Raw genomic sequence first — 15,728 nt, 5'->3', positions numbered from 1 at the left:
ATTCTCACCATTTGTTACAATAATAAGGTTTTGAGGGAAGGAAACAAAAGCAAATCAAACTCGCTTGATTCATTTCTGGAAGTATGGTGAAAATCACAGCTGGGATTGCTGTGCATGGGCTGAAAGGCAATGGTGAAATGGTGACATGCTTGGTAAACATATGGTATGAGAACAAGCAGGTAGCTGCTCCTCCTCTGAGACCTAAAAATCTGGGTGTTGACATGGCATGGCAAGGGTACATTCATCTTTGTCTACTTTTACAAAAATGGCTTAAATAAAAATTAATTACTATTTGAATGCTTCTCTACCACCTGTATTTCTTGTTTAAAGCTGCTACAATTACTGTTTCCCTTTGTAGAAGGAGGTGTAAAAAACTCAGTCAAGAACAGAAAAGCCAGAGGAGGCAAGTGGGGCAGACAGGGTGCCTATGTCTCTTGTACAACTGCTGCAAGAAAATACACTAGCAAAAAAATTCCGTAAGTTAAAAAATAAAGGGCTAACACACGTCCTTTTTCATACCTGCTGGCTGTGGTTGTAACTGAACCAAAATGAAAGTGTGGACTAGGAGTTCTAGGGCATGTAGGATATTTGCCAAATTAGCAGCGTGTTTGAGGCCATTTTAAGTCTGTGCAGAAGAATAAAAGCAGTTAAATAGAAAGGTAGGGAAAGTCCAACTTCTTGCAGAGAAGTGTCTGTCTGGTTCTGGGTGGGTCAGCTGAGACTCAGGTTTGCACTTGGCACTCATTGTTGGTATCACTCAGAGACAGCCACCACTTCTGAGGCTGCTACCTCTGAGCTCTACAGACTGTATCTTAAGCAAATCTGTGCTCTCTTGGTTTTAAATTTATAACAAGATTTTATTCCCTGATATGTATATGTAGTGTTTTTTTTCACAGTAAGTGTAAATAAGGTTGTGTTTTATAATTGACTAATGCCAAATTCAGTGCTTAATTCTGATCGTGAGGACCACTCATCACAAGCTGCTGCTCATCTGAATCCTGTAAAACAGAAGAGAAAAAAAAAAATCAGAGTTGAACTTGCGTTAAGAAATTAAACTTTTTGGCAAATTGGTCCATACAGATGATGGAGTTTGCAGACCTGATACTTTTGCACCAAACAAGTCTCTTTACTGGATGCAAAAAGTTTTATTTTGATTTTAGACTCTGTATGTACACGAGAATCTTGCTAACTTGGACCATTGAGGCTATTCGGGTATTCTGGCTTTACACATCTTTCTGTTCCTTGTTTCTCAGCCTCTTTGCCCTTGTGTTTTCTTTGCAGAGTTCTGGCATGACATTGCAGCTGTGTTTGCAGCAAGGAGAAGGAAAGACAAAACTGAAAGGCTTTTGAAGTATTTATAGACACATCACCAGCATCCAGCAGCATCTGAAGTCAGATTTAATTCATCTGTCTTTGAAGGCAGACTTGAGATACAGCTTTAGACCCCAGATCCAAATTCTAGCAGTGGTGAGACAAGAAAGGCAGGAACCTGAATGGTTTTTTTCCCTATTTTTTTTTTTCCAATTAGACATTTTCCTTTCATGAAGTCATTCCCTCTTATGATAGTGTTAGTTGTATCTCAATCTTAAATCAAAATGAAGACTCACTGAGAAAAGGTCGTAGGCAAGTTCTGATGGAGTCAGTGCAGAAGAACAACTTTCATATGAGGGGTTGGTGATATTTGAAGGCTGTGACTTGTCCAGCGATGTTACATCAGTGTCATCCTTTGACTACATAATCAGAGAAACTTGATTATGATTTTACAGAAACTTAAAATCCATGCTTCTCCTAACAGTGCAGTAAGTGTGGCACTTGAGCTTCGCTACTGACTAATGCAGTGTTGTGACTGAACTGGCTTCATCACCTCAGTCAGTGGCCCTGAGCATGAACTGTGTCCTGGGTTGTTGTATTATTTCAGTTAACACTGAACACTGGTACCTATTTTATTTTTTTTTTTCTCTCACTTATTATTTTTAAACTCTTGGCAAAGAATGGGTGAAGAAGCCCTGTCCTGACATTGTGCCTGGGATAAAAGGTTCCTGGTTGGTCCTGAGCACTTTGCTTGCAACTATGTAATAAGGAAGCATTTCTCCTGGCTTATGATAGGCTCCTGCTTTTGTTTCTAGAAGATGGTTTTTATTATGTAGGGCCTAGAATAGGAAGAGATTTCTGGTTACTTCTAGGTAAGCTTTCTTTTGGATTGATTTTGCTGTATTTTGTGACTCGTGTCGTACGTTGTCTTTGAGTACCTTGGCTCATTTAGCATCATTATGATACAATGTGAAGCTAGCACAGTTAAGAGAAAGCAAATACAAGAGTGTGTATGTATAAAAATTTGCACTTTTCAAACCTGGCAATCATTTCAATTTCCTTGTCTTTTGAACCTGGCCTTTTTCCTATGAAATGTTTCAGCCTCTGGGGGAACAAAGCTATTAGCAGTGCCATGGAGGAGGGGATAGAGAACAGGTGCCCTTTCAGTGGTTGTAATGACCTGCATCTCTAGGAGAGAGTTTTCTGGTGAGGAAAAGACTTCTGCACTGGTGCTGTGTAGTTAAATAAGCTTTTGGCTACTCCTAGGTATTGGTGTAGGATCTGTGAGCAGGAGCCCATTGGGCACCCGAGAGGGAAGGGGTCTGGGAGAGCAGAACTTGGCTTGTTCCCAAGACAAGTGTGTGAGCCTTCCCCTCTTTCACCATGTCTTAGTCTGAATGGCTCAAGTGGGAAGGTATTAGTAAAGTTTCTACCTTAATAAAATGCAAGGAGGAATAGTGAATTTGGGAGGTGTGGTGGGTCTGGGCTAGAGCTGCCCCCCCTGCTTTGTGTTCTTGTCTGCCACCTACCTTGAAGTGCTGGAAGACTGTGTTTCTCTTCCTGAACCTGAGGTAAGAATATCCAATAAAAGCCACAATTCCAGTAACCAGGCAGATGCCAAAGAATATTCCTGTTCCAGTATTGGCATGGAGAGGAGCCTGGCAGCAAGAAAGAGAGGGAGTGAGCTACAGGGTGGGCACCTTCAGCATTTGAGCACACGCAGTGTCCCTTTGAGATATGTACTAGTCCTGAAATGCTTTTGTGCTCTATTTTCCTGGTATATAATTCTAGAGATAGTTAAATATGGCCTTTGTAATTTTTTTTCCAGGGTACTGGACACTGGCTGTAATACAGCTTCATCTTGTTTGTTTCTGAAATTACAGAGCATGCCTAAGTGATCTTTTCAGGTCAGGTTTTCCACAGTAGCAATAGAGCCTGTGACGAGGCTGAAACCTCACTGGCCTGAGGAGAAGTGGTTACCAAATTCCCTTAAACAGCTTCTGAAACCTGTGCTACAAACCTTATAGAGGGCTCTGCATGGATTCAAGCTTATTCCCCCTTTCTTTGTGCTCTGGGGAGGTCTTGGGTTTTTCCAGCTCTTGGCTGCCATACCATCCTCTGAGAACTGCTGACCAGGGTTCAAACCAAGCCACATCTGAGCTGACATCATCTCCTTGCTGGGTAGAGGGGCTGCCAGCCCGGGCAGAGGGTGCACAGGGCTGGGTTCTGCCAGCAGCCCAACACCTGCCTTCTGTAGGACATCCTGCCCCCAAAATATGCAAAGCCTTTAGCATGAAATCATTCTTCAGTCAAACAGGGTAAAGTGCCAATCCAAATAACTGTGTATATAATATTTTAATAAATATGTAGGTGAAGGACTGAGAATATTTCACATGTGATCCAGATTTACTCCCAAGGTGAGAAACATCTCCAGACTCTTTGATTTGCCTTCTGCAGTTCTGTAGCCTGATAGACTGATTCCATGAAGCTAACCTGCAGGTTTGGAATGGTGGGAAGTTTGAGGGATCCCAGAACATGCAACCAGTCAGGCTGGAATCTCCCATAGCACTGTGCAACTTGCTGGCAATATAGGAGGTGAGGAAGAGTCTAGAAATGGGCAGGAGACTCATACTCCTTTACTCTTGCTTTTCCATGGGATGCCCTTGCTCCGTTGCTACCTGCTTAGAAAACTAATTATTAAACTTACCCTGGAGAAGATAATCACATCTTTGTCTTACTAGATATGCTCTCAATTTTTTGGAAAAAAAAGGAGTTTACGTGGTGCACCTGGACAGCTAAATGTTATAAAAACATTATAGCATGTGAAAGGTATTATCAAGGCTGTAATATTATGCTGTTGTAGACTGACAGAAATTGCCTATTATTTTGAATAATTTTTCAGGCAGTAGTTTATGCTTTTACCCAAGTGTGTAATTTCCTATCTGTGGGGATTGCAGGCTGCAAGGGATTTTTGTGAACAGAGATTGTGCAAGCATATTTCTGAGCTTCTAGGAACAAGAAGGTTGGTTTATGAAGGAGAAAGGGTCGTTCAGAACAAAACAAAGTTGAGAAATAAGGTATTGATAGGATTAAATTTGTGGACAAAGGAGGCAGCTGGTTAGCCACTTCTGAAACTAGAGCTGGGATGGTTGGGCTGTAAATATTATGTGAGGTCCCTCCAACACATGGAGAGAAGGATCTTACTATGATCCTGGTGAATTACCCTGATGGAAGGGAAGCTTTTTCAGATGAAATAAACCCAGCTTGAGCCTGTGTTGGGCTGTTACAGAGCACCCTGTGTTGAATAGAGCTGAGGAAACCAAACACTGCACATCTGAACACTTCATTAAGCAAAACATTTTGTACCAGAAAAAAAGGGTGCTTGCTGTGCATGTCTCCCAGGGGCAGCAGGGATCACTTTTGTGAAACATCCCAGTTGCACTGCAGGTGGGCAAAATATTTTTCTTCCCTTTCACACTAAATAGTAAACTCAGCTGTTGAGAAATAAAAAGTAGTGTTTTGATTCCATCTGGAAGCAGTGCAGCTGCTAACTCAAATTGCCCTCATGGAAAGGATGGCACACCTTTTTTTTTGGACTGTGGTGTTTTGCCTAAAGCTGTTTGCTTTGGTCTTTCTAATGGGAGACTCAACTGGATAACTGTCCAGCTCACGCAGACAAAACCTTCAGATTTCTAAATTTTGAAACACTTTGCTGTTTTGGACAGGAATGAATGCAAAGCCAAGAGTGAAAAAAAAAAAATCATTAGAAGATTGAAAGACATTTTTGGAAAAACTGGCAATGGAGTTTTATAAAACCTCCATTATGAAATTGAGTTCTTACTTTATATGAATAAACTGAATGTGGGAAGAGTTTGTTCAGATAGAAACATTTTTTACAAGCTTCACTGGCACCTTGTTTTCAACATTTCATTTTTTTTCCAGGTAACCTTAAAACCACAACTGTATACATGGAAGGGGGATATATGAATGTCAACAATGAATTTGGAATGATATAAGCCACAGCCACCTCCCACTACCCCCCCAAAAATTCACTATGTACTTACAGGTGCTGGCGGAGCCTTTAAAGGCTCTGAAATGACATGGATTATCCCATTGGAAGCAATTATATCCCATTCAACAATAGCACTTCTGTCCACGTATCTGATCTCACTCTGCCAGAAGAAAGAGCAATGAGAGCTGAGCTTTGACCCTTCCTCCTTTTTGGACTGAAGAAAACCTTGAGATTGTTTCTCCACCTCAGTTACTGATGCACAGAGAAGCATTTTATGGGGTTCTCACAGCTGCTGTCAGAGCTGAGGATGCCATTTGCACTGAGGATGCTGGGTGGAGAGAGCTGGCTCCTACCTGGAGCTGCTGCCTGCAGATTAGGTGGTGGCCTAGCATCAGTGAGCTGGAGCATGGTCCCACTTGGAAGCTCATCAGGATGTGTGAATGGAAAAGGATGGAATCAATCAATTGCCAACCCAACACTTCTCTAAACTCTGCTGATAATGTCAGTCCTTGGCTGCTCCAAGCTGATCCTGAGTCTCGCCAACATTTTGGGAGGACGGGTTCATGGGTGTCTGCACTATTGTAAACTCTGCTTCAAACTGCATCCTAGCAAAATGGTTTCTCCTCAGTGAGCAGAACCAGGAGCTGCTGCCTGCTCTTGCCCCTGGCACACCAGGGTGGAACACATGCTGGAGCACACGGTGACTTTCTGTGCCCAGGGAGGAAGGGGCTTAGCTGCGGTGGCACTGCAGAGCAGGGTGGGAGTCACACCATGTCCTCCTCCCTGTCCCTCAGCCCTTTGCTGCCCTGTCAGGGTCCCAGAGAAAGTTTGTGGGCTCTGACCTGATGTTTTGGGATGGATGGCTGCTTGGCTGCCTGGAGTAGGCATGGAGAGAAGCTGCCACCTCACCCTCCCACCCCAGCACCTTGCTGAGTGCAGCCAGGGCAGCCAGGAGCTTGCTCAGGTCCTCCAGGGAGGAAGAAAAAGCTACAAATTTCCAAACACCTTTGAAGGCAGGAAAAAGATTTATGTTAATGGGCTCAGAGCATCCTCTTGGTGGCTTTTGATGAAAGGATTTTCTAAGGAGAAGCTCTTCCTATTCTAATACCAGAACAAAGTGATTCAGAAGAGCTCATAGCATGCTAATGAGTGATACAGGTAAGCCCTTTGCTGCTGCACCTGATCTCTCAAGAGGGTATACTTTATTAATGTGATTACTATGTTTGAAGTACCAGGTGGTTTTAAAAATATAAAACAAGTGCATAGTAATTTTCACACTAAATGAGCTTCTCCTCAAAGGTGATGGAGGAATGGAGCAAAAGCAACAGATGAGTCATTTGTGCACTTGTCCATGAAAAGCTGTTCCCCAGCTGGCATGTTGGGCACTCATCTTCCCTTGGGTCCAGCATCATCCTTTGGAGTATGTTTTAACAACAAGGCCATAGGGTTTCTTATTTTTCTATTCAGCTCTACCACATCACCCAGAGTTCCAGGCTCAGTCTTCAGGGGCTGCTGTCACAGCGTTCATTTGAAAGGCTTGGGTGGTGAGTAGTTTCTTAATAAAAAATGAAATACTGTGTGCTTTCATAGGATAGTTCCCCTAAAATGTTAAAGGATACATTCCATTTTCAAAAAGGATATCAGGTTTTGCATTTTAAAAACACTGAAATAGTAACAAAAAATGTAAGCTATTGTTTTGTCTATTCTTGCTCTGAGCAAGGCTGTGCTGGTGACTCCTGACTCTCCCAGAAAGTTAACAAGAAACTTTATAAAAGCCCATACTTTTCTTTAATGATAAGCTCCTGCTCTCATGTCTTTTCTTATCCCACTGCCATCTCCCATAATTCTGCCAGGCCAAGAGAAGGGTGAAATCAAGCCCATATCCCCATCCTGACATTTCTGTTTGCCACCCAAACAGTTTCCTTTGATTTCTGCAGGCCAGAGCTTGGCTGTTTGCAAACTTGCAGTTTTCCAGCTGCTGTCTTGGAGCCTTCTGAAGCCAGCCTGTCCTTGCTGTCCCCTGTAACCTTACCAAATTTCTCACTGCACTAGCTTGTCACCTGTCCAGAGGGCAAGGGAGCAGAATGGAGGGAAAAGCAAGATGATGGGAGATATATTGCAAGGGTACCTGTTCAGAGGTGGGGGCTTGATGTTCCTGTCCCTTGGTGTTTGTAATGAGGAGTTTTTCCCCCAGACGAGTTACAAGAGTGGTTCCATTGGTCAAGTCCTCATAAAACATGATGCTGGCATTAGATAAATGATATTCAATGTCCCTCCCAGAAAGTGTCTGCAAAGGAGAGCAAAATACAAGGAATGTTAACTGAGCTCTTTAATCCTCCGGATTTATCAGTAGGCTAAGTAAGTGCCTGTGACCTTTTTCCCTCTTCACTACTAATGCTGCAGCAAGTGCAATGTGGGGCAAAGGCTCCTGGGAAACCTGGAGGCAAACAGTGGGATTTTCCCTTCTGGATGGTTTCTGTCTGCTGCCTGCAGCAGGTAGTACCTTGATTCTGGTGGGACAAAGGATTTTACTCTTTTGTGTGATGAGCCTCAAAGATAGTCTGAAGAGCTTGAAGATGGGAGCCAGGGAATAAAGCCATGTGAATTGTTTGAGATAATGTTTCGTTGAAGAAAAGAAGGCAGGAAAGGGAAAGAAGAGGAAAGAGAAAAGAAGAGAGGAAGGCAGGAAGGGAGGGAAAGGAAAGGGAGAGAGGAAGGAGGGAGGAAATGAAGGAAGGGTGGAGGAAAGAAGGGAGGGGAAAGGGAGGAAAGAGGGAGAGGGGGGACGGGAGGGAAGAGGAAGGAAAGGGAGGGAAGAAGGAAGGAAAAGGAGGAAGAGAGAGGGAGAGAAGGAAAGGGGATGCAAAGAAGGAGAAGAGAAAAGAAGGAAAGGGGGAAAGAAGGATGGAAGGGAGGCATATACACAGAAATTAAGCTAGGAACTAATGCTTTTAACATATTTTGGGGAAATACCAAAGCTGTACACTGTTTTCTTCAAAAAACTGCTTTTGATGTTAAAAAGCCAGAGAAGGCTTTGACTCAGGCAATCTCCTTTATAACCAGGTAACTAAAATCCCTGATGATAAATTCTGTGTAGTGACTCAAAAGTTCAATAACCTTGCACTCATAATTGTGGAATAGAAACAGGAACAGTGATCTTGCCTCTTTCAGAAGTACAGTTTAAATTATGTGGAGTTACACAGAAGTCACGCCATACTAAGATTTTTTTTTTTTTTGTGAAATGCATAAATGCTATTTTAATAATGTTATTGAAATGAAGAAGGAAAAAAAAAGAAAAAAAATCCCCACCTTATTTTCCTTCAACCCACTATCATTTGGGGCAAAGAGAGTGGCATGCACTGACAGATCCGTGAGGTACCGCAGGAACTCTCTTCCCTTCCTTGAGCTGTTGGAGTAAGCCATGATGTTCTAGGCAGAAACAAAATTCAGCTTTACTGAAGGGCAGTTGTATGCTCCTGTGTAAGGAGCAGAAAAGATGAGACTGTATAAATAACGACAAAGAAGCCTTCTGTTATTAGCCATGAAGCAGCTCTGGCATGACATTACAAAAGAAGTTTGTATTCAAACCCCAGTTCTAGCTGCTGATTTGATGAGTACATCTTAAGCTGACTCAGAGGAGCTGGGCCCTTGTTGTCTGTGAGGCTGCTTAGACATACAATGCCTTTCTGAGTAGTAGCAAGAAAGAGACCCTTTAATGCTTTGTCTTTTTCCCCAGCAGCAATTCAATGAAATTACAAAAAAAAAAAAGCACCCCACTCCTTGCAATGCTTAGAAAGCCAATGGCTCAGAGTGCTTTTTAAGAAAAAGCTGCAATAACATTTAATTCCCAAATGAGTCTCACGAAGCCAAAACCTCTTTGGAGCAAATAATTAAAAAATCCACCCGTGACTAAGTTCTGACTTTGAAGGTGCAGGTTTGGACCACTCCACCTGGCTTTGCTGGCGTGGTGGTGGTGTTACCTGCGAGTAAAAGAAACTCTGAGATACAACCTGGTGGCAGAGCCTGCTTTGCTCTGCCCACCCAACCAAGTGCCTGAAGGCCGTGGGCCGTACCGACAGGAAGTTTGTCAGCGTTGGGAAGGACATCAGGACTTGCAGCAAGTTCCCACTGCAGGAGAGGCCATCCCCCACGTAGCCTGGCTTGCAGGTGCAGTTCACCTCTGGAAAGGACAAGCACACAGAGAGCACTGGCAAACACCCTTTGCTAGAAGGCTGTGCGCTGCCCTATGCCTGAAAAACAACTTGGAGGCAACAGGTTATTAGTTTTTCTGAAGATTAAAAGAGGCAGAGGTGTTACCTGGCAGCCCGTGGCCTACCAAAGGAACCAAAATCCCAGGTGCTGCTCTGCTCTGAGCAGAGGGGTGCAGCAAAGGATCCTCTTACCTTTCTCCCTGTAGCAGAAGACATCCCAGGTTTCACTCAGGTTGACTCTTCTCCCGTAGTCCACGATGCCAACGTGCCCAGAGCCACAATTTGGGGAGGAGAAGGCAGTCGGGTAGCCCACTCTTTCGCCATCAAGCCAGCTGGCAGCACACAGGTGGAACCTCGCCTGTATCCGGCATGGCCGTGAGGAAAAAAAAATGGGAAAAGAGCTTGGTGGTGGGGCTGGGGCTCTAGCAAGGAAACTGATGATCTGCCTCAGGGTGCTCAGGCAGTACCTGCCCTGCCAGCCCTCTTTCTGGGGGCTTGAAGGGACTCTGGCTGTCTGTCCATGCTGCAGCCTGTGCAGAGCTCTGTGCCAAGGGGTTGTGGAGACAGAGGACCCTCTGAAAGTCCTGCAGGGGCCATAAAAGCCTTTTCCAGGAAAATTTTCTCCAGTCCCAGAGCCAGAGAAGATTAGAGGTGAGTAGTAAAGCTGAAGTGCAATCCCATGATGTGCCAGCCCCTTTTTGTTAGCATGGGAAGGGCTGAGAAACCAGCTCAGAGCAGAAAATAAGTCCCTGGGAGTATTGAAGCCCCACTGCTGACTTTGCTGCTTAGAGGGAAATGTTTAGACTATGGGACCTGCAGTTCAGTCTTCAAACTGAATCTTCTCAGGCAGCAGAAGGAGGTTTACGTGCTGGCTGTGGTCAGGTGTCAATAGCTTAAAGGTGCCACAAAATAGTGAGCATCTTCCCTCCTTCTTTTCTTCCTTCCACGGATGGGAAGGATCCAGGAAGGCAAGGTCAGTCTGACCCACTCTTCTAAAACAGGTTTTACAAACGCAGAGTGTGATGCTCATCCCCCTGATGACAACTATGCCTTTGCATATTCAAGGAAAAAAATATGGAAATGTGTCCACTAAGTGAACAGCATTTGGGGAAAAGATTCCTGGAGCCTTCCTTTACGCTAAAAAAAAATAAATTAAGCATAATTCTGAAGTACACATTTCTTTAAGAAGCACTAATAATTAAAACCTTAATGGAAACACTCTTAAGTCTGACCTTACCATCTTTCTCAGGAAAGAGAAACTTGGCAATTGGCTTCAGTGCTGGACGCACAGGTGTGAAACAAATGAACAGCGTGAAATGTGCTGCCAGCCAAACACACCCTGAATCGCAGGGAAAGGGAAGGAGGGAAAATGAAGCTTATTAGCAGAAAGCAGCTCCTTTGCTCCTCACTCCCCATTTATGCTCAGCTTAGTGTGCTTCCTGGACCTCCTCCCTCAGCGAGGCTGCCTCACCTTCTGAGCATACAGCAGCTGGTTATAAGTAGCGATGGTGGCAGACTCGTTGGCACAGGCCTCCTTTGCCTTCTCATAGGTCATTTTGTACTGCCCCTGGGGGGACCGTAAGTGGAAAACCCCAACTGTGGTATCTGCAAAGAGAGAGAAGAACCAGCTCTTCCTGACGGGGGGGATTTCCATATCTGGATCTGGAGTCAAATGTGCCGTACAGATACCTGAGCGTTTTGTGAAATGACTTTAGGACAGATTGATCCCTCAGGGGCAACATTTCTACCTGGGACGTTTCTACCTGGAATGCTCCCAGCTATTGCTTCACAAATCTGGCATCTCCAAGTGTGTAAGCACACATTTGAAGTTCAATCTTATCATTGTTTCCAGGGAACATTGGTCGGGGACTGGGTGAGCTTACAGACACAAGGATCCCAGCCACTGGCTTCAGTACAGTGGCATGGGGACAAGGCTGTGTCTGTCTGTGGCATGCATGGTGTGCCATCCTCACCTTGGAAGTGGAGATCAGCACAGTCAGCATCAGGGTGGCACTGCCCATTGTCTTGCAAGCAGCGGTCAAGAGGAAGCTGCATCACCGAGCAGTTGAGCCCATCACCAATGTAGTTATTTTTACATTCACACTTACGTTTGTCCTGATGAGAGGGAACAAAAAAGGCCAGGGCAAGCACTCAGATGACATAGAAGTGATATTTCAAGCAACATTCTGAACTGTTGGAAAATTTTCACATGACATACCCAGGAATGGAAAAATGGGAAGGTTGCCACCAACAACTGGGATTCAACAGACCACAAACCCTGATGCTAACATCTGTTCTTCTAAGCAAAGCACTTACACATGCACTTGTGTGCTTTTCTGAATTAATACCAAAGTATAGTTCCATCCACAAAGCTAAGAACATGCGTTGGAGAATTATATGACATGTAATTAAAAAAAGCGGATGGCAAACCTGTCAAAATGATATTTAAATGACTGGGCATGGGAGCATGAAAGGAATTTAGCAGTTCACTGACAGAACTATAAACCAAGCAGGAGATCGTGACATCCAGGGACTGTGATGGTTGGCAGCTGGAACAGATAAGCAACGAGGCTTTTCCACATAGATCCTGGAAGATACATCAGGCAAGCCACACAAATGGAACAGGCAGGTGATCCCAAAAACACCAGGACAAATGCTGGATCAAGTCGCCAGCACAGGTTTTCCTCAATAACATTGACTGCATGGGCAGATACAAGGAGATTGTATCGTGTGGCTGCAGAACTTTTTAAGCTGAGTCTGGTCAACCAACAAGTGGCACTATTCTCCCAGCAGTCCCTAGGTTTAGCTACCAAAATATATTCAATTTCAATCAAAAAACCTCCTCTTGCAAACAAAGATATCCAGTTAACAAGATCTAAGAAGGGGACAGAAAAATGTCACATGCAAAATATCCCATCTGCTGCAGTACCCCTTTTCCTAGAGCAAAGATGTTAAACTGTTTCTCATCCCTCAGCTGAAAGTATACCAGGTGAATGTAGAAAATAGGCTGGAGCTATGTAAAGGTTATTTGGGAAAAGAGGGACTTTGAGAGGGATGGGGTATGACCCATGCAGAGAAAAAATTTCTGCTGGCACCAGGAAGAAATGCCTTGGATTTCTGTGGTGGTGACTGGAATCATTTGACTTACAGGTCCTACGACAGTGCAGATGGCATGCTCATGGCAGCCTCCATTGAACCCATCAGCGCAAGGATTTATTGGAAGGCATGTGAAGCCATCTCCTTTGTATCCTTTCTGGCAGCTACAGAAGATTTTCACCCCGAGTTGTGTGCAGTCAGCTGCCCTGTGGCACCCACCGTTGCCTTGTTTGCAAAGGTCTGCAACTGTATGAGGGAAAGACAACACGTGAATAAGGTCTGCTTTTAAAGAGGATGCTCTTTGCAATGACAAATCACCTCCAGATTTTTCAAGGCACACTAGAACACTGGTTTGGGAAAAAATTAAAAAACGACCCTGTTTCAGTTTTCTGATGCATTCTTGAACTTGTATGAAAGTTATCTATCCTATAGTGGTCTAAAGCCCCTTCAAAACATGTTTGATTTAATGCAACACACCTGGCTGAGAAAGAAGGGCTGATTCTGCAGTGGTATTACTGGGGAACTGCCTTGCTTAAGGTCATGAAAAAAATCCTGTAAGGGAACCCTGCTGAAAACCTTTCTGTCTCCAAAGCCTGACTGAAGAGCACTTATTTCTCATTCTCCTGCTTGGTAAAGCCTGATGAAGCCAGGCACCTGCTTTGGAAAAACCTGATTTTTTTTTGCATCCTAAATTTGTTTCACTAACTGTATTGTGGAATTTTTTTAGGTTTGACAGCCAATGTGCCTTGTCAGATGGTAACTGCATGCCAGTGCATGTTAGAAGAGGAGACAACCTGCTTTGTTTTACCAGGCTGTGTGACAGGGAGCTCACCTGTGCATGTGATCCCATCCCCATTGTAAAAAGGCTTGCACTGACACGTGTTGTTCTCTCTGCAGACGGCGTTGGCAGAGCAGCTTGGGGAGCACACTGGTGGCAGATCTGTGAGGAAGGAAGAACAGCTGGGATGAAGATGGTATTTATTTGTCAGTGCCTTTATTTCATGCAGAAGGAAAAGCCCTCATACAGTCTTGCTAACGGGAAAAAAACTTGTTGGAAATTTTTTTTTTACTGCTTTGCTCTTGGTAATACTTTCCCTCATGTATCCCAAATCCCACAGGGGAAGCAGGCACTCTTATTCCCCTTTCACACAGAAAGAGATGGGAATGTGAAGGCTCTTTTTCACAGTCAGAAGCAAAGTTAGGGAAGCAGCTCATTTCTCCAGGCCATTGCTCCTGGGAGGTTCCTGAGCCTCCATGGAGAGTTTCTGACATTTATTAACCCTTTCCCTCACTTCTCTACACAAAACCCTCTACTGCTTTGAAAGTACTATCAACCCATGGCTCAGTGGGATGGAATCTGTTGAGGGGAGGCAGAGACCTATCTTGGTTTCACACAGCTGGCCAGTCCATCCAGTTTCACAGAAGCATCGTCCTGTTCCTGAATATCCTTCATCACACTGCCCATTGGTCTTGCATTGGCAGGCTGCAGAGACAACACAGAGGGATCACTTACAGAGCTGCTTTTGGGAAAGGGGAAAATCTTTCTCTAGAGTAACATCACCTCGTCTATCAGTTTAGATACGGTATTATCCAGCAATAATTTAGGTAAGTCTAACCTCATGGTTTTTCACCATGAAACCAGACAAGCAGTGAACCAGACTTTCCAGAGTGATTGGACAGTCTCTATCCTTGGAGGTTTGCAAGCCCTGAGAGAATAAATCCTGAACAACCTACTCTGAGGTCAGGGCTGAACCTACTTTGAGCTGGGGGCTGGACTAGATACCTCCTGACCTCTCTTTCAGCCTGAATTATCCTATGGTCCTACGATTTTGTAACCAGAGTGAGTAGAATGTGTCTTTGGAAATGAAAACGAGTATTGATCTGCATTGTGGTAGGGTCCCAAACTTCACAGAGGACTGTGACTGGAAGGAGTTAATGGCTCAGCTGAAGACCTGGGCTGATCCTATTCTAATGTGTAGCAGCTGCTAACTGTGGGATGCCTTTTAGCCAGAGAGAAGTAAGGCAGGCAGAGAGTATTTGGTTGTTGTCTGGGAGAAGGTCCGAGTAAGGAAGCCAAATTTCAGGTTAGTGAGTTTTGCTCTAAAACATGGGCAAGTTACCTGAAATGTGTGTTTCAGCTTTTAGATAATTTTATGACTAAAATCTTCTGGATTATTTTGCCTGTTGGAGCTCTTGTGCCCCGCAAACTGAAATATGAGGAGCTGATTTAATCTACAGGTGATGTTTTTTCCCCACTCTTTAGGCTCTGTAATAACTTACATCCTTGACAAGGAACTACTGATAGCTCTTTGTTTTATAATGAAATGAAGTAGTGCCCTTGCCTTATCCCTCCTCCTGGAATATTATTTTTTAAACAGGAAAATGAGATGGGACTGGGGAAACTGATTGAAAACTTGGTCCTGCTGAAAGTGGTTTCATCCTCTGGCTTTACTTCATTTAGCTTGGTTACTTATTTGTTGGCTGATATAAATATGTACTCAAAAGAAGGGGTTATAGAACTCCTGTTAGATACCACCATCTGGGTTTCAGACTAATAGCTCAAGCAGTTAATGCTGTGGTGTACTATAAACCAGATAATCTGCAAATCAGCATAATCCTGAGCATTGATGTCCAAACCTGGTATGGTATAATATTCATATGCACCTCATGAGAACTACAGGTGCACAAAGTTAGGATAGAAGTAGAAGCCCCTCTGAAGGCTTTATGGTGGGAAAGTCTTTAAGTTTAAAGGGTGCTCTCGATCCTGGTTCCACCTAGTTTACACTTAAAGCCACAGCAAAGTGGATAATGCGAGCGATTTCCTTTCTGCTGTCCCTCTTCACTAATTGCTTTCATCTTGGTGCTCTTTTTCTTCTCTTCTACAAAAGTAGTCCATGACCTTGGTATCCTGCAGTCCTGGAGGAACCACGCTGCTAAAATGCTGTCTTGGCTTTTATGGGGATAAGGGGGGAAGGCTGTACTGTAGTTGAGAAGACTTGCTGATGGAGGTTTTGTGTCTAATGTACCCTACAAGAATAGGAGGAACACTGCAGAGAAAGCTAATTAAGGTTCTGTCTCACCACCGTCTCCCTTCTGAG

At 44.0% G+C, this 15,728-nt stretch overlaps 1 protein-coding gene across 3 annotated transcripts in view; it reads right to left on the bottom strand.

Annotated features, from left to right (window-relative positions):
• Positions 1-836: 836 nt before the first annotated feature.
• Positions 837-15,728, bottom strand: part of STAB2 (stabilin 2) — an 85,930-nt gene continuing 71,038 nt past the window's right edge. For 2 of the 3 annotated variants that reach the window (XM_071728357.1, XM_071728366.1), the window contains 13 exons: positions 14,009-14,113; positions 13,463-13,570; positions 12,683-12,876; positions 11,508-11,649; positions 11,006-11,139; positions 9,727-9,892; positions 9,397-9,503; positions 8,633-8,752; positions 7,452-7,610; positions 5,376-5,483; positions 2,841-2,969; positions 1,608-1,730; positions 837-998 (listed from right to left, as the gene is read on the bottom strand). In XM_071728357.1, coding sequence (XP_071584458.1) covers positions 948-998; positions 1,608-1,730; positions 2,841-2,969; positions 5,376-5,483; positions 7,452-7,610; positions 8,633-8,752; positions 9,397-9,503; positions 9,727-9,892; positions 11,006-11,139; positions 11,508-11,649; positions 12,683-12,876; positions 13,463-13,570; positions 14,009-14,113 — 1,646 coding nt within the window. In that variant the 3' untranslated portion in view covers positions 837-947. The other variant, XM_071728374.1, reaches the window with a different exon arrangement.

The sequence above is a fragment of the Heliangelus exortis genome, chromosome 1, assembly GCF_036169615.1.
Source record: "Heliangelus exortis chromosome 1, bHelExo1.hap1, whole genome shotgun sequence".
In the NCBI taxonomy this organism is placed as follows: Eukaryota; Metazoa; Chordata; class Aves; order Apodiformes; family Trochilidae; genus Heliangelus; species Heliangelus exortis.
This window is presented reverse-complemented; position numbering and strand designations above follow the sequence as displayed.